An 18,360-nucleotide genomic window follows, 5' to 3' on the forward strand; every position below is an offset into this window, starting at 1 on the left:
GGGGTTTGAACTAGGTGATCTCCAGGGTCCCCTCTGGCTCTAAAAATCTTTGATCTAACAAGTGGGACCAGTTAATAATCAGATTTGACCAAATTCATTGGGTGGCAATTCTGTGCTTAGCACTGTGGTGTTTTCCACTTCGTTATTTTATTTATTCACTGGATCCATCCTGGGAAGTTAGTACCACCATCATTATCATCACTTTGAAGAAAGGGAGTACAGAGATGTACTCTTGTACACCTCGTCCTGGGTGAAGGAGGAGGAGAAGACATGATATCCTGTTGTTTTTTGCCTTCCCTGCATCCATTCCTCCTTCCTTCGTTTCCTTCTGAGAATGCCCAGCCCTTGTATACCCAATCCATGTGATTTAGCCAAGGTCAGCCTGTCCTCCAGGATCTAGTGGAGCCAAAAGGCAGATCTATCATCTGACTATTCCTTGCCTTTGACCTACCATCCAAGTCAGCCCCAATAGAACCCCCAACTCCTGAGATTTTGGTGAAAAGACATTCTTTTTTTTTTCCCTGGGAATGCTGATGAAGGAAGTCTAAATAAAACTTCTGCAAGCCTTGCTGCTGCCAGATGGGCAAAGCCTGGGTAAGAACAAAGTCCATGCAGAGAAAAACAGAGCCAAGGGGTAGATTAAGAGAGAAACACAAATCTGATGACATTGGTTGAACACCTGGTTTAACCTGTGTAGACACCTGGTTGTCTACAGCAAGTTTTACCCTTGCGTTTTCAAGTTATATGAGCCAATACATGAACTTTTGTTTACTGCTGGCTTGATTTCATCTCTTATTTATGTTTTTTTTTGGGGGGAGGGGTGTTGCTTACAGGCAAGAAATTCTCCATCAAAACAAATGTGAATGGATCCCATTGTAGGCCCACGCTCCATGCCTTGGGCCCCTTCTGCAATACCTTCAAAGCTAACAATTCTCTCCCAAGAACCCTACTTTTAAGATCATAAATAAAGGGCTCTCCAAAGCCCTCCAAAGGGCTAAAATCTTCCTTCTCTTTTTTATATATTATATTAAAAAATCTCATTCACTCTTTCTGAAATGAGATGGCTACTCAATAGGTGGAGAGGAGAATATTCAAGAAAACTGAATCCTTCTAGTTATGTGTGAGTCACATTTGCACGAAAGAGCAGAAACCCATGGATTGTTACCTCTCCCCCTCCCGCCACCATTGGAAATGAACTCACCTTTCAGCTGGAGGTAGCCTTGGGCCAGATTAACATGTGCCTCTGCTAGTTTCCAGTGTGAGTCACCATAGCAAATTCTCGTCAGCGCCATGCAGCGTACAAGCTCGCGGACAGCCTGTTCATACTGTGACGGACAGAAAATGGGCTTACGAGCTAGATGACTTGAAAACACAGAGTCACAAAGCACAAAGTCAACTAGCATTTTTTGTCCATTCAGTGTATATTTCCTGAGTACCTACTAGGTGCCAGGGATACATCAGAGAAGAAAATAGACAAAGATCTGTTTTGGGCCGTGGGCAGTTCATCTATTAGGGTGAAATAGACAATACCTGACAGAAATGAGTAAACTTTATAGTATATTTAAATGGATAAAACATTTAAACTTCTAGTACCTTATGAGAAAGATAAGAAATAAAGAAGAAATAGAAAAAGTAGAGCAGACATCTAACCATTCCCTAGGCTTTCGCTGCCCATCTATGAACAGCTACTACACATTCAAGCACCAGGGGGCAAGTGGTACCAGTTTTCAAATAAGGCTCTCTGGTTCTCCATTCAAATACCTTTCTTAGCAGCCTAGGGTATCAGCATAGCAAATGAGGTTGGCAACTGACAAACAGGTTTCATTAAAGCAGTGAGAAGTCCATTTATGTTCAGTGTCTGGACCAAGAGAACAGGGAGCTGGTATGTCCAGCTCAGGTCAGCTTGGAGCAGCAATACACTCAAAGCAAGGCTGGTAGTTTTAAAATATAGCTCCAAAATCCTTTGACTCTTTCCATCCAGAGATAGGGGATCTCTGTCTCCTTGCCTTTGAATCTGGGCTTTATAACTGGCTGATAGAATATGGATGGGATGATGCAGTGCCAGTTTGGGGGCCCAGGTCTTAAGGAACTGGCTGCTTCCGTTTTCTGTTTCTTCTTAGAAACAGAACACAATTGTGGGATGAGTTGTGTCCCCACTGCCCCTTAAACTCAAATTTTGGAGGCCCAAGTACTTTAAAATGTGACAGTATATGGAGAGAAGGTCTTTAAAGAGGTAAGTTAAAATGAGGCCGTTAGGGTAGAGCCCTAAGCCAACATGACTGATGTCCTTATAAGAAGAGGAAGAAATACCAGGGATGGGCATGCAGAAAGAAAAAAATTGTGAGGACATGGGGAGAGGGCACCGTATTCAAGCTAAGCCTCCAAATGACATCAACCCTGCCAACATTTTGATCTTGGACTTGTAGCCTCCAGAACTTGGAGAAAATAAACTTCTGATGTTTAAGCCACCTCATCTGAGGTATTCTGCTACGGCAGCCCTAGGAAACTGATAACCTAACCACCATGCTATGAGGAAGCCTAAAGAGAGGCCCTTGTAGAAAGGTACCAATAGCTGACCCCAATTAGTCAATCAGAGGAGGGAGCCATCTTGGCAGTGGATTGTCTCTTTGTAGATAGAGTCCAGCTAAAGCTGGGAGTTTAGGGAATGGCTTCCTTGGAGACATAGCAAGTGAATACAGTGAAGAAAAAAGAAAGAAATGATGAAAACACTTGGGAGTCTAGACGGACAGTCTAGCAAAAAGAGAGAGGACCTGATCTGACAATGAATCTATCCCAACCACAGATTTCTAAGAAGAGGGCTATGTAGACTGAAAGTCAGGCCCCTCAATCGTAGCCTGGGTCCTCACTACCTGCAACTGGGGTACAGAAGAGCAGCCTTCCCTCCCTCAACCTTTTTACTTGCTAGAATGCACATTCCAAATATCCCTTTGGCTTTCTGATCTTTATTCTGCCAGTTCCAGTGGCTTCATCCAACAGGCACGGGGAGGAGGCAGACAGAAGAGAAGTATAAGTAGGCAGACAATTTCATAACTGGGATGTGCCTTGGAAATAATATAATTTGATCCCTTTAATTTAAAGAAGAAATGTAAATCTGGAGAGATGAAAGGATTTATCACCAAATGGTAGAGTCGAGACTTAAAATTCAGCTCCCTGAGGCCAAGTCCAGAGTTCTTTTCACAAAACCATTCTTGGGCCACCTGAAATTTCTTTAACTCCTTAACATTAAAATATGCAGCTCTGATGATCAGTAGGTCTGGCCATATATATATTTAATAATGAGTTTTTTGGGGTGCCTGAGTGGCTCAGTTAAGCGTCCGACTTCAGCTCAGGTCATGGTCTCACTGCTTGTGAGTTCGAGCCCCGCGTCAGGCTCTGTGCTGACAGCTCAGAGCCTGGAGACTGCTTCTCATTCTGTGTCTCCCTTTCTCTCTGTCCCTCTTCTGCTCACACTTTGTCTCTTTCTCTCAAAAATAAATAAGTGTTCAAAAAAGAATTTTTTTAAATAAAAAAATAAAAATGAGTTTTTAATACCCAAATCTTGGTGTCTAAACACTATTCCTTGCTAAGAATCCACAGCTGGAGCAGGGAAAGTATAAGATGAATCTGAAAAATCTTGCTGTGCCTGAAATGAGTAAAGATCAATGGGGATGTATCGAGGAGGTGGGAGCCAGTGTGAAGGGGCAAATACCGGCAAATATGAAACAATTCATGTTTTGACGATTATAATAGATGGTAATACATTTCAAAAGCAATTTCCTGAGCCCATAACTTATATAAATGAGTGAATAATAGAGCATAAAGAAGGAACACTCTTCCTTATAGAAATGTCAAATAAATATTGAAAGAATGCTGAGGTCAGAGAATTTGCCATTTGGCAAACATCGTAGTAATAACTGATTCAAGTGAGAATCATTAATGGACGCTAAAACTAGGGGGTGACATTTTAATGAGGAAAAGGACACACACACAGTTTTGCTGAATCTTCCCACAAGATACTTATTAATTACAAAGGGAAGAATAGTAAGTAATTCCATAGAGAAGAAGCCTGCCAGACAGCACCTGGACCAAGTGATCAAAGTTAGCATCATGGTAAGGAGACAAAAGGACACCATATGCGTCCTGCTGTGAATCACTAAAAAAGACCCCTAGGTCTTGTCTGTGGAATTCTGGCCCAGAATGGACAACCTGTATCTAATCATGAGGACACACATGAAAAAAGCAAATTGAGAGATACTGTACAAAATAATTGGAGTGTACTTGTGAAGGACTGAATATTTGTGTCCCTCCAAATTCATATGTTGAGGCTCTAACCCCCAATGTGGCATTTAGAGACAGGCCTCTAAGGAAGTAATTGAAGTTAAATGAGGTCATAAAGGTGGGGCCCTGATCCAACAGGATTACTGTCCTTATAAGAAGCGTCACCTTTCTCTCCCCCTTCTTTACCACTGCCCCCCAACACAAAGAGGCCATGTGAGCACACAGCAAGAAGGCAGCCATCTACAGCCCAAGGGGAGAGCTCTCACCAGACACAGACCCTGCTGGAACCTTGCTCTTAAACTTCCTTCAGTCACCCAGTCTGTGGTGTTGTATTGTGGCAGCCAGAGCAGACTAACACAGTAAGTTTTTCAAAAATATCAAGATCATGAAAGACAAAGGCAGGCCAAGGAATAGTTCTAGTAGATTAAAGAAGGCTAAAGACACTTCACAACTATATTCTATGTGAATTAATAGAGCAGAGCATGGATCTGTCTGATTTTTTTTCTGCCAAAGACGCTATTGAGATAATTCAAGAAATATGGATAAGGTTAGCAGATTAGGTAATAATGTTATACCAATATTAGTTTCTTAATTTTATTTTATTTTTTTAATATGAAATTTATTGTCAAATTGGTTTCTATTCAACACCCAGTGCTCCTCCAGTTTCTTGATTTTAATCATGATCCTGTGGGTATGTAGGAGTATCCTCTAAGATAGTTAGGGGTAAATCTATAATATCTGTAATTTACTCTGAGATAATTGAGAAAAATAATGACACACACACACAGAAATAAAGCAAATGTTAGCAACTGGTGAGTCTTGTAACTTTTCTGTAAGTCTGAAAGTATTTTAAAGTAAAAAAATGCCAACAAAAGGTTATTTTAAAAAGCAAATTACTTCATGTTAATACTTTCCAGAAAACACTTTTAAGGGCTCGCACGGCACTTAGCTGGAGACCTGCAAGGTCCTAAGTGAACTGCCTGCCTCTGCAACTGCATTTCACGTCAGTCTGTAGCTTCCTTTTTCGCTTCAAACATGTCTCGCTTGTGCCCACCTCATAGATTTTACATGTGCTGTTTCCTCTCCTTAGAACTCTTTTCCCTTAACTCCTCCAAGCTGGCTCCTTCACTTCCTAAGGTCTCAGCTCTTACGTCACCTGTTCATAGACAGGCCCACTCTTTCCTCAATAGCACTTGACATAGTCTCTGGCTTGCTAGTGTATTTGCAATGCAGACTGCCCCTCAGCTCCATGAGGCCATGCAACCTGCCTGCGTTGTTCACCACGGTATCCAGGGGTGCCTCAACTGAACTGCAGAACACAGAAAATAATTTAGTGCCATCCTAGACCCATAGAAGAGAAGCTAATTCTTTACACACATTGAATGCCTTAGGGCATTAAGGCTTAATTCTCTTGCAGGACTCTGGTTGAGAAAGGCTGCCAGCCCAGTGCCTACCTAGCACACAGCCTGGCACATAGTGCATACTGATCTGTTGCATAATGAATAAGTACACATTCAAGACCAAATTCATGCCTCCTCTCCATAATCCTGCTCTTCCGCCTGTATTCATTTAATGGCAAAGGGTCTGGCAAGCCTCTAGTCACCCAAGTTGGCTGAGACCTGTCATGAATTGTATACATCCACTCTGATTCACTCTTGCCTCTACAACCCCTACATCCCCTCAGTCACCAGGTCTTCCTGATTCACATTTCCAAATTCCTGCCAGAAGATCTTAGCATCTTTACTGTCCCTGCTACATGTAGTTCAGGCTCTTCTAATTCCTTGCTGGTATTATTACAAATATCTTCTGAACTGGACTTCCTCCTCCAATTTTGCTCCCTTCTCACCCTTCCTCCACTCAGCTATGTGAGTGATCATTCCAGACGCTCAAATCTGCTTGTGACACTCCTACTTATCATCCTAGGAGAGTTTCTAATACCTTTAGGAGGAAATCTAAACTCCTTCTCTGGGCATTGAACACCCTCTGGGCCCCAGCTCCTTCCATAATCCAACCTCATTTCCTGCGCTATGTCACTAAAGCCTGAATCCTATGGAAGCAACTTAAGTGTCCATGGATGGGTGAGTAAATAAAGAAAATATGATACATATATATAATGGAATATTATTCAACTGTAAAAAGTAAGGGAATTCTGCCATTTGTGACAACATGGATAGACTCGAGGCATTATGCTAAGGAAATAAATCAGAGAAAAACACTGTATGATCTTATTTATATGTGGAATCTTAAAAAACAACAATGAAAAGCTTCATAGATATAGAGAACAGACAGGTGGTTGCTACGGGGTTGGGGGGTGTGTAAAAAGGGTGAAGGCAGTCAAAAAGTACAAACTTTTAGTTATAAAATAAATAAGTCCTGGGGATATAACATACAACATTATGACTATAGCTAATAATACTATACTATACAGAATACTATTCTATATCTGCTACCCCTGCCCAGAACACTATCGTCTTCTCTCTTACCTGGCCAACTCTTAAGCACTGTTATCAGTGCAGGCCAAGTCACTCCCATCCCAAGAAGCATGCCTTAACTGATCTCCTTTCACCACCTCTGTGCCCACTGCCTCCCCCTTCCTCTACGTTTTGCATCTATTTCACCCAAACTTGAGTCCATCACAGAACTTATCACACTGACTACCATTGTCTGTCCCCCTGCCTATCATCCCAATCAAACCATGAGTCCCTCCAAGGCAAAGGCTAGCTTTCCCATCCGTGCCCCCAGCACCTGCACAGCACCTGGCATATATTAGGTATACAATAGATATCTGTGAAATAAATGGATGGACAAACAGGGCCCAACACCTAAGTGGTGGCAGAAAAATGCATATGGAATAAGCAAATGAATGAGTAAAACTTTCAGAAAACAAGATCAAGAGGAGAAGCTTTGTCTGCTTTGTTATATTCCCGTGCCTAGACCTGGCACTAGGGGGAGCTCAATAAATGTTTATTCACTGATGGAAAAAGATGGCAGTAGATCAAACCTACAACCCAGTGGTCTAGTACACACTTGCCAGAGGTCAGGATAGACTTGTTTGTTCATTTGTGCATTCATTCAGCAAATACAATGTTGACTGTACCAAGTGATGTGCTTGGAGCCCCGAGGGGCTACACCCACTCATCCTCTATATACTCTCTTGTACCAGAGGGTAGAAATATAGCCTAGACGCTCATTCATTATCAGAGCACAGGTGTAGAAAATGAAGGATCCTTACTTCGTGACTGCTAGAATAAGACTTCGCTTTCTCTTCACAGAAGTGGAGTTTCTCTCGAGGAGGCTGGAATAGTGCTGTCTGAGGCAGCTTGTTTTGGATCTTCTTTCTAGGTGTAATGCTGACAGCAGCAACAATTTCATCCAGATGATTGGATATGTGGGTTTCCTTTGATTCTTGCATATTTTTATATACATTGTCCTCTAATTTTTAAATAAGAAAACAAAGGTGTTAAATGATAATTTCCATAGTTACTTTTATAAATACACACTTTCCCTACAAATTGATGCTAGGTCTAAGAAAATTTCAACACTTTACCCATGACTTCTTTGAAATTAGTAGCATTTCATCCAAAACGATCTCAATAGCTACTACTAACTTCTCTGTAAAACTTTCAGGCTGATTTCCACACTTTAAGCTAAACCAAACATTCCTCATTCATTTATATATATGTACATAAATGATATAGATACATACATATATGTATATGTATATATACATACATATGTATATATACGTGCACGTATGTATATATACATACACATATACATACACGTATGTATATATACATACGTGCATGTATATATACATACACACATGTATATATGCATACGTGCACATATATATACATATGTGCATGTATATATATACATACATGTATGTATGTATATTGAACCCAACTGTGGTTCAAAGAAGAAATCAAAAAAGAAATTTGAAAGTAGCTTTAACTGAATGAATATAAACACAACATATATATTATATATATAAGTATAGACAAAGGAAATCAGCCAAGCCCAAACAACTCAGAAATCAGATTAGATCACCTGAACACCAGCTGACCTTGAAGGAGGAAAAAAATGATTTATTAAACTTTCACTTCTGGCCAAAATGGAGTAATAGGGATCAGATTTATTCTCTTGCCTGAAATAACCAGCCAACCAACAAACACACAAAAACAAAAAACAAACAAAAAAAACCCCACACAGACCAAAAAAAAGCTATGGAATAATCATTTCCAAGAGACAGGATATCAGATCTGATCAATGGGAAAAAGAAACAAGGTGAGGCCCATGATTGCCCCAGCTTATTGCTTTGAGAAAGTTTCCAGGACATGCAGGGAGCGGAAACCCAGAAGTACCCTGGTGGACTCTCAGTTGAGGAAATAGAGCTGAGGATCTGGGGAGAACAAGGGAGCTAGAGTTCAAAGGAGAGATTACCGGAGAGGATAGAGATGCACAGAGAGAGGATCCTGGAGATTAACAGAGGGATCCTTACAAATATGGGGAGAGAATAATGATCAGCATGTGTATAAGAAAAATACTTGAATCTGGAGAAAGAATCCTCTAGAAATATTGAAAGGAACAGGGTCTGGCATTCACACGGGGCTGGCAGTGCCTGCTCCCACCAACCAACCTGGAAAACTCATAATTCATGATGCATTGGGTAAAGCACTCAGAAGAGTTTTGCTTCAGTAAAACCCCTAGACTGAGCACTGCTTAGACCCACCTAATAAAGCATAAAAATAAGATCTAAAAGGATCAATCTGTTTCTGAGTAACTTAATTGTACCAGAAGACAAAACTGAAGGATGTATAGGAATACAAAAACAGGTAGCATGCAACAAGGTAAAATTCACAAAGTCTGACACCCAATTAAAGATTACTAGGTATGTGAAGGGTCAGGAAAACATGGGCCATAATGAGAAGAATAATCAATCAAAACCCAGAACTGACACAGATGTTAAGTTAGTAGAGAAGAACAGTTTTTATAATTGTATTTTACATGTTTAAACAGTTAAGTAGAGACAGGGAAGATATATATAAAAAAAACAAATTGAACTTCTAGATGTGAAAATTATATGTGAAATGAAAAATACACTACATGGGATTAATGACAGATTAGATATTACAGATGAAAAGATGACTGAACTTGTACACATAGGAATAGAAACCATCTAAAAAAATTGACTCCTTATAGGAAAGCAGATTGTAGCAGGGACAGAAAGAATATTTGAAGAAATAACAGCCCTAAATTTCCCAAATTTTTGAAAAACTAAAAAGCTAGAGATCTAAGAATTCAACGAACACTAAACACAAGAAACAGAGAAAACTACACCAACACACACCAAAACCAAGGTAAAGTGAAAAATCTTAGATGTAGGAAAAAACCATATTAGTATGAAAAAATAAAGATATGAATGACAGATTTCTTGGAGGAAAAAAAGACACATGAGAAGAAAGTGAAACAACATACTTAAAGTATGTAAAGAAAAAAGTTGTCAAGGTAGAATTCTGCACCAGTGAAAATATCTTTCAAAACCAAAAACTGAAAGAATTAATCATCAGCAGATTTGCACTCCAATGTTCTCCACGAATTATTAAAGGAAGTCTTTCAGAGGGAAGGAAAATGATAGCAAATGGAAATCTAGATCTACACAAAGGAATAAAGGACAATGGGAATGATGTTTACAGGGGCAAATATGATAAGACTATTTTCATATTATTTAAATCTCTTTTAAATAAAGAAAATATTTAAACCAACTTTTTAAACAAAAAAATAATAATGTTCTGTGGGGCTTATAACATATGTATAAGTGAAATGTATGACAACAGAAGCATAAAGGCTAGGAAGGAAGGAATGACATTGTGAAGTTCTTATACTATATGTGGAGTGGTATAATATTAACTGAAGGTAGAGTAAGTCAAAGGGTTTATAGTATAAAGGGTTTATAGTATAAACCCTAAGACACCATTAAAATAACAAAATAGAGAATTATAGGTAATAAGCCAACAAAGGAGATAAAAAGACACATAAAAACAATCCAGTAGAAATGATAAAAAGGAGGGAAAAGGGAACAAAGAAAAAATGGGACAAACAGAAAATAGCAAGATGACAGACTTAAATCTAACCCAACTGTATGTTGCCGACAAGAAATTCACCTCAACTAGAGAAAGACAATTAGACTGAAGATAAAATTATGGGGGCGCCTGAGTGGCTCAGCCGGCTAAGAGTCCGTCTTTGACTTGGGTCATGATCTCACGGTTCGTGGGTCTGAACCCTGTGTCAGGCTCTGACAGCTCAGAGACTGGAGCCTGCTTTGGGTTCTGTGTCTCCCTCTCTCTCTGCCCCTCCCCCATCATGCTTTGTCCTTCTCTCTCTCAAAAATAAATAAACATTAAAAAAAAGATAAAATTATGGAACATAATATACTAAAATTAGACAAAAACAAACTTGGATTGTCTACATTAGTATCAAAGTAAATTGTACAGCAAAGAATATTATCATAAAGAAGGTCATTTCATAATTATAGAAGGCCAATTAGTCAAGAGGATATAATTATTCCAAGAGTTTATACACTTAATAACAGTTTCAAAATATGGGACCTCAAACTGATGGAAATGCAAGGAGAAATAGACAAATTCTCAATTATAGTCTGAGATTTCAGTACCTTGCTCTTAATAGTTGATATACCACGAGGCAGAAAATCAGTTAAAGATACATAAGACTTGAACTACATCATCAACTAACTTGGTTTGAGATTTACTAGAACACTATACTTAAGAAGAGCAGAATACTCATTCTTTTCAAGTGCACATGGACACTAAGATTCTATTCTGGGTCGTAAAACAAGTTTCAATAAATTTATAAGGATTCAAGACATAGAAAATATATTCTATGACTACAACAGGATTAAATCTTAAATCAATAATACAAAGATATCTGGAAAATGTTCAAATATTTGGAAACTAAATAACACACTTCTAAAAAAACCCCAACCATGGTTCAAAGAAGGAATCAAAGAAGAAATCTGAAAGTACCTTTAACTCAAAGAATATAAACACAACATATAAGAATTTGAGAATGCCACTAAAGCAGTCCTTATGGAGAATTTATAATATTAAATGCCTATATAAGAAAAGTAGAATGTTCTCAAGGTCATAATCTTAGCTTTCACCTTCAGTGACTTGAAAAAAAGAGCAAATTAAACTCAAGGTAAACAGAAGAAAAGAATTAATAAAATAAATAATAAAGCTAACCTCACATCAATGAAATAAACATAGAAAAACAATAGGAAAAAAATCTATGAAAACAAAATTTGGTTCTTTGAGACCAATCACATTGATAAATCTCTATCCTGACTAATTATGAAAAAAGGAAAGAAGACACAAATCACCAATATCAGGAATGAGAGAGATGACATCACTACAGATTCTACAAGTATTAGTTTTTTAAAAAATAGTTGTTTATTAGGGGTGCCTGGGTGGCTCAGTCAGTTAAGCGTCCGACTTCAGCTCAGGTCATGATCTCGCAGTTTGTGAGTTCGAGCCCCACATGGGGCTCTGTGCTAATAAGCCTGGACCCTGCTTCAGATTCTATGTCTCCCTTTCTCTGTCCCCCCTCCCCCTCGCGCTCCCTCTCTCTCTCTCTCTCTCTCTGTCTCAAAAATAAACATTCAAAAAAAAAACTTTAAAAAAATATTTGTTTATTTTTGAGAGAGAGAGAGACAGAGCATGAGTGAGGGAGGGGCAGAGACAGAGGGAGACACAGAATCCGAAGCAGGTTCCAGGCTCTGAGTTGTTAGCAGAGAGCCTGGTCTGGGGCTCAAACTCATAGACTGTGAGATCATGACTCGAGCTGAAGTTAGATGCTTAACCGACTGAGCCACCCAGAGGTCCCAACAAATATAAATTTACTATGGGAATATTATGAACATCTTATGCCAATACATTTGACAACTTAGATGAACGGACAAATTCCTCTAAACACACAAAATACTAAAGCTCACGCAGGAAGATATAGTTTGAATAGCCCTATATCTATTAATGAAACTGAATTTGTTTTTTAAAAACATTCCAAAGACAAAAACCAAAAAAAAAAAAAACCCAAACAACTCCAGACCCAAATGACTTCATTAGTGAATTATATCAAATATTTAAGGAAGATATAATAGCAATTTCATGCAACTTCTTCAAGAAAATTGAAAAAAGAGAATATTTCCTAACTCATTCTAGGAGACCCTGATGCCAAAACAAGACAAATACAAGACAAGAAAACTGCAGATCAATATCCATCCCTCAGGAACATAGATGCAAAAATTCAAATTTTAGCAAATTAAACCTAGTAATATGTAAAAGAGAAAATACATCATGACCAAGTACAGTATATCTCAGGAATACAAAATTGGTTTAACACTCACAAAGCAGCCAATGTAATTCATAATACTAATAACCTAAAAGAAGAAAAACTGCATGACCATCTTGATCAACACCCAAAAAGAACTTGACAAAAATCTAATATATAATTTTCTAATAAAAAAAAAATCTTAGCAGAGTAGGAATAGAATTGTAATTTCTCAATCTGATATAGGGCATCTATGAGAAACCTACAGTTAACTTGGAGTTATTGGTGAAAGACTGAATGCTCTCTCCCTAAGATCAGACACAAAACAAGGGGATTCACTCTCAACATTTCTATTTAACATTGTACTGGAGGTTTCAGTCAGTGCAATCAATTAAGAAAAAGAAATAAATGCCAACCAAATCAGAAAGGAAGAAGTAAAACTGCCTTTACCCACAGATGGTATATCTCTATTATCATCTATGTAGATCTGATGGAACATGCAGGAAAAATCTCCTAGAATAAATAAATTTAACAAGGTTGTAGGACACAAGAACACTATACCAAAATTACATTTCTATATATTAACAATGGATAATCAAATTGAAGTTAAAATAATACTATGTACAACAGCATCAAAAATATGAAATAGGAATATATCTGCCAAAAAATGAATGTGACTTACATAATTAAAACTACAAAGGAGCTGAGAGAAAGGAGACATAAACATGTACCAGGTGCATGGGTTGTAAGACTCAATACTGTTAAAATGTCGTTTCTCCCACATTGGTGTATATATTTAAAGCCTTCCCAATCATGGTTTTTGTTGTTTGTTGTTGTTTGTTGTTTTTTTGTTTTTGTAGAAATTGACAATCTGTTTCTAAAATTCATATGAAAATGTAAAGGACCTGGAGTACCCAAAATGACTTTGTAAAAGAAGAACAAAGTTAGAGGCCAAATGTGACTTTTCATCAAGATCTGTTGTAAAGCTAGGTATTTAGCAAGGCAGTTTGGTATTGTTGTCAAGATAGACAAATAGGTCAATGGAACAGAATGGAGAGTCCAGAAATGAACCCCACTTATATAAACAATTTACCATTGACAAAATTGCACAGGCAATTCATCTGCTCAACAGATGGTGCTAGAATAACTGGATATTCACATGTGAAAACAAAAATGAAACAAAAATCTTTGATGCATGCCTTACACCATATACAAGAATGAACTCAAAATGGAACACAGATCTCTATATAAGAACCTTTGTGACCTTGGATTAGGCAAATTTCCTAAATATGACACGAAAGAATCGTAAAAAAGACTTGATCAAAATTAAAAATTTTCTGTTCTTCAAATGAAACTGTGAAGAGAATGAAAAGACAAGCCACAGGCTGGGAGAAAGTATTTACAAAATATGTATCTAATAAAAGACTTGTACCTGGAATGTGTAAAGGACTCTCAAAACTTAACTATAAGAAAACAAATAGCTTATTATGAAAGTGGGCAAAATATTTTAATAGACACATCATCAAAGAAGCTCTATCAATGACAAATAGGCACATGAAAAGATGCTCAACATCATTAGTCATTAGGGAGATACAGTTAAATTCACAATGAGATGTCATTTGCAACAATCAGAACGACTAAAATTAAAAAGATTACTAAGCATTGTTGAGGAGGTGAAACAGGAACTCTCACACACTGTTGGTAGGAATGTAAAATGCTGCAATCACTTTGGAAAGCAATCTGGCAGTTTCTTAATAAGCTAAATATACACCTAGCACATGATTCATTTAAGTCCTAAATATTAACATAAGAGAAAAGAAACCATACATTCACATAAGGACTTATGCACAAATGTTCATAGAAGTTTTATTTTTTATTTTTTAAATGTTTATTTATTTAAAACAAATTTTTTAATGTTTATTTTTGAGAGGGAGAGAAAGCACGTGTGTGCATGCATGCAAGCAGGGGAGGAGCAGAGAGAGAGGGAGATATAGAATCTGAAGCAGGCTCCAGGCACAGAGTTGTCAACACAGAGCCTGATATGGGGCTTGAACCCACAAACTATGAGATCATGACCTGAGCCGAAGTTGGACGCTTAACTGACTGAGCCACCCAGGCACCCCTATTTATTTATTTTTGAGAGAGAGATAGAAAGTGTGAGTGGGGAAAGAGCAGAGAGAGAGGGATACAGAATTCCAAACAGACTGTGCTGTCAGCACAGAGCTGGAGGTGGGGCTCAAACTCACAAACCCTGGGATCATAACCTGAGCTGAAATCAAGAGTCGGAGGCTTACCTGACTAAGCCACCCAGGTTCCCCAAGAGTTTTATTTTTAATAACCAAAACCAAGAAACAACTCAAATGCCCTTCAATTGGTAAATGGATAAACAAACTGTGGTATAGCTATATAATGAAATAATACTCAGCAATAAAAAGGAACAGATATGCTACCACATGAATTGGTTCAGTTATGTTGAGTGAAAGAAGCCAGGAAGAAGAGAGTACAAACAATATGCCTCCCTTTATATAAAATTCTAGGAAATGCAAACCAATGTAGAATGATCAAAAGCAGATCAGCAGTTGTCTTGAATTGGAGATGCAGGGAAGAGGGGGATGTACAGATTACAAAGAGACACGAAGAAACTTTTGGGGGTGATAATTATGTTATTGCTTTGATTGTGGTGGTAGTTTCATGGGTATATACATAACCCAGAATTTATCAGATTTTACACTTATTTTATTTTAAATTTATTTATTTAAATTCAAGTTAGTTAACATTACAATGCAGTATTGGTTTCAGGAGTGGAACCCAGTGATTCATACAACATCCAGTGCTCATCCCAACAAGTGCCCTCCTTAATGCCCATTACCCATTTAGCCCATCTCCCACCCTCCACAACCCTCAGGTGTTCTCTGTATTTAAGAGTCTCTTATGGTTTGCCTCCCTCTCTGTTTTTATCTTATTTTTCCTTCCCTTCCCCTATGTTCATCTGTTATGTTTCTTAAATTCCACATATGAGATTATGTACTTTTATATGTCAATTAATAAAGCTGTTTAATATATATCTACATATCAGATATATAGATATCTAGATACCAGCCTTCCAGAGATCCTTCCCCATACACCACTCTCCCCATGTAGATCCTTCACATTCCAATTCTATTATTTACTACAGATAAGTTATTTCAGGTTTCACCCTATTGTAATCATTCATCAAATATTTATTGAATTCCTACTATAAGCAATGCATTACATGGTAAAGAAGAACTCTGAGAAACATAAAATCTAGAAGGAAAAAAGATCAGGTACACAACTACCATGATTCTGGGTGGTACAAATGCTGGAAGAGGGGGAAGTGGTAAGACTTCAGAATGGGAACCATTACTGTTGTGGTAAATCAGCTTGCTTGGTTGAGAAGATTTCAAGAACAAGAAGAGAACAACCCCAAGTAGAGTGAATAATTAGCAAAGGCTCAGAAGTGCAAAGTAAAATGGGTATACAGCTAACCAGTATAGCTAACGGGTATGCATTGGGGGTGGGGGATATCGATATAGGACAGCATTTTCCAAACCAATCTCCCTTGTACACTAGAAGCACAGGACATTAATGCACAATCTAGAAGACAGGGTTATTGACAAAGATGATCAAGTAAATTGGTAAACACAAATATTGATTGCACAAAAGAAGGGTTCTCCAATAAACATGAACAAGTTTCATTACCTCAAGTCTTCTCAAAGGCTTTAATGTAGTATAATTCCTTGAGAATATACCACAGAGGGATATAGTACACAACACTTCCCCTAACTTTTTGGACCATGAAATCCTCTTTTCTGGAACACTCATTAAATCTTATGCAACTGGTACTTTTTGAGCACTGTTTGGGAAGCCAGGAGGCAAAGGAAAACTGAAAGGCTGGACCCAGGTTTAGAAGACATCGATTGCACGCCAAGAGTTTGATTGACCTTATTCGACAAATAGTGATGAGCCCCTGAAGGTTTTATAAAGAAAGAAAAATCAAAGTGCTAAGGCTGATCTGTTAATTAGTGGGCAAATATAATGGAAACCACAGCAGGCAGAGTGGCCACTGATTTTCAAACTTTAATCTTCTACCATCTTTTTAAAAATGTTTGTTTGTTTGTTTAGAGAGAAAGAGAGAGAGCACAGGGGAGGGGCAGAGAGAGAGAGAGAGAGAGAGAGAATCCCAAGCAGGCTCAGTGCTGTCATCTTGGAGCCTGACACAGGGCTCAATCTCATGAACCATGAGATGAAATTGAGAGTTGGATGCTCAACTAACTGAACCACCCAGGTGCCCCAGTCTGCTACTATCTTGACGACTGTTAGCATGTCTGCATTCTGCCTACAATATTAACTTTTTCTTTAGGACTACAACTTTTTAAAACCTAAATACTTCAGCTTCACTCCAATAAATAATCAGTGACATTATGGGTTTGATGTCATATTTTCCCATAAACTATACATTAAAATAAAAACATAAGTATTACTATTTTAAAAGTTGGTCTGTGTTCCACCAAACATCACATTAGGCATCACCAATTGCAAACACTGCATACCCTGGGAAATTCTAGATTTGAGCAATGTTTTACCACCATTTTTAGCCATGACCCACCATCTAAGATTTCATCAGGTTTTACTTACTATAATTTATATTCTGATAAAATAGGCACTTTCCCTAAAAATAAAGTTAGAATATTCTCTATGCTTCTTAAAACTTCCCTCTAGAAATTCTGGTACCTCTTCAATAAGTGGGTGTGGCCCTTTATCGCTGGTTGAACGAGTCAGAGTACAGTACAGAATGAATTCAGGTGCACAGTAGCAGTGAGAAGGGAAGTGAAGGGAAGGATAAGAAGAATTACTGAAAGAAATAATTATTGCAACTTGAGAAGTGCTTGGATGTAAAAATTAAAGAAGGGGGACAGTCAAGACTGACTCTGACATTTTCATCCAGGAACTCGAGATAGGCAATGGCATACTATGGCATGGTTCACATACTATCCACTGCTTTTGTAAGTAAAGCTTTATTGGAACACAGCATTGTTAATTCATTTACATATGGTCTTTGTAGTACAAAAGCAGAGATGAGTAGTTGTGACAGAAACCTTATTGCTCTCAAAGCCTAAATAAAGTATTTACTATCTGGTCCTTTACAAAGAAAATTTATTGACACCTAAAAGTAGTGATGCCATGGACAGAAGTAATGAGATAAAGGGGAATGGTCATTTTGATAAGACAATCAGTTTGGTCTCAGACAGATTGAATTTGAGACCGTGGGAGAAAATTTATATAAGAATGTCCAACTTATGGCAAGGATGCGGAGAAAGGGGAACCCTCTTGCACTGTTGGTGGGAATGAAAACTGGTACAGCCACTCTCAAGAACAGGATGGAGGTTCCTCAAAAAACTAAAAATAGAACTATCCTATGATCCAGCAATTGTATTATTAGGTATTTACCCAAAGGATACAGAATATAGATTTAAAGGGGTATGTACACCACAATGTTTATATCAGCATTATCAACAATAATCAAACTATGGAGAGAGCCCAAATTCCATTGACTGATGGATAAAGAAGATGTGGTATATACATACAATGGAATATTACTCAGCCATCAACAAGAATGAAATCTTGCCATCTCCAGCAATGTGGATGGAGCTAGAATGTATTATGCTAAGAGAAATAAGTCAATTAGAGAAAGACAAATAACATATGATTTCA

At 37.9% G+C, this 18,360-nt stretch overlaps 1 protein-coding gene across 6 annotated transcripts in view; it reads right to left on the reverse strand.

Annotated features, from left to right (window-relative positions):
* The window catches only part of TTC23 (tetratricopeptide repeat domain 23), a 105,567-nt gene that overhangs the window by 74,406 nt on the left and 12,801 nt on the right, over nucleotides 1-18,360 (reverse strand). For all 6 annotated transcript variants that reach the window (XM_019460133.2, XM_053888757.1, XM_019460136.2 and 3 more), the window contains 2 exons: nucleotides 7,511-7,710; nucleotides 1,202-1,325 (listed from right to left, as the gene is read on the reverse strand). In XM_019460133.2, the coding sequence (XP_019315678.2) occupies nucleotides 1,202-1,325; nucleotides 7,511-7,690 (304 nt within the window). In that variant the 5' untranslated portion in view covers nucleotides 7,691-7,710. The remainder of the gene's footprint in view (nucleotides 1-1,201; nucleotides 1,326-7,510; nucleotides 7,711-18,360) is intronic.

The sequence above is a fragment of the Panthera pardus genome, unplaced genomic scaffold, assembly GCF_024362965.1.
Source record: "Panthera pardus isolate Hobbes unplaced genomic scaffold, ASM2436296v1 HiC_scaffold_24, whole genome shotgun sequence".
Taxonomy (NCBI): Eukaryota; Metazoa; Chordata; class Mammalia; order Carnivora; family Felidae; genus Panthera; species Panthera pardus.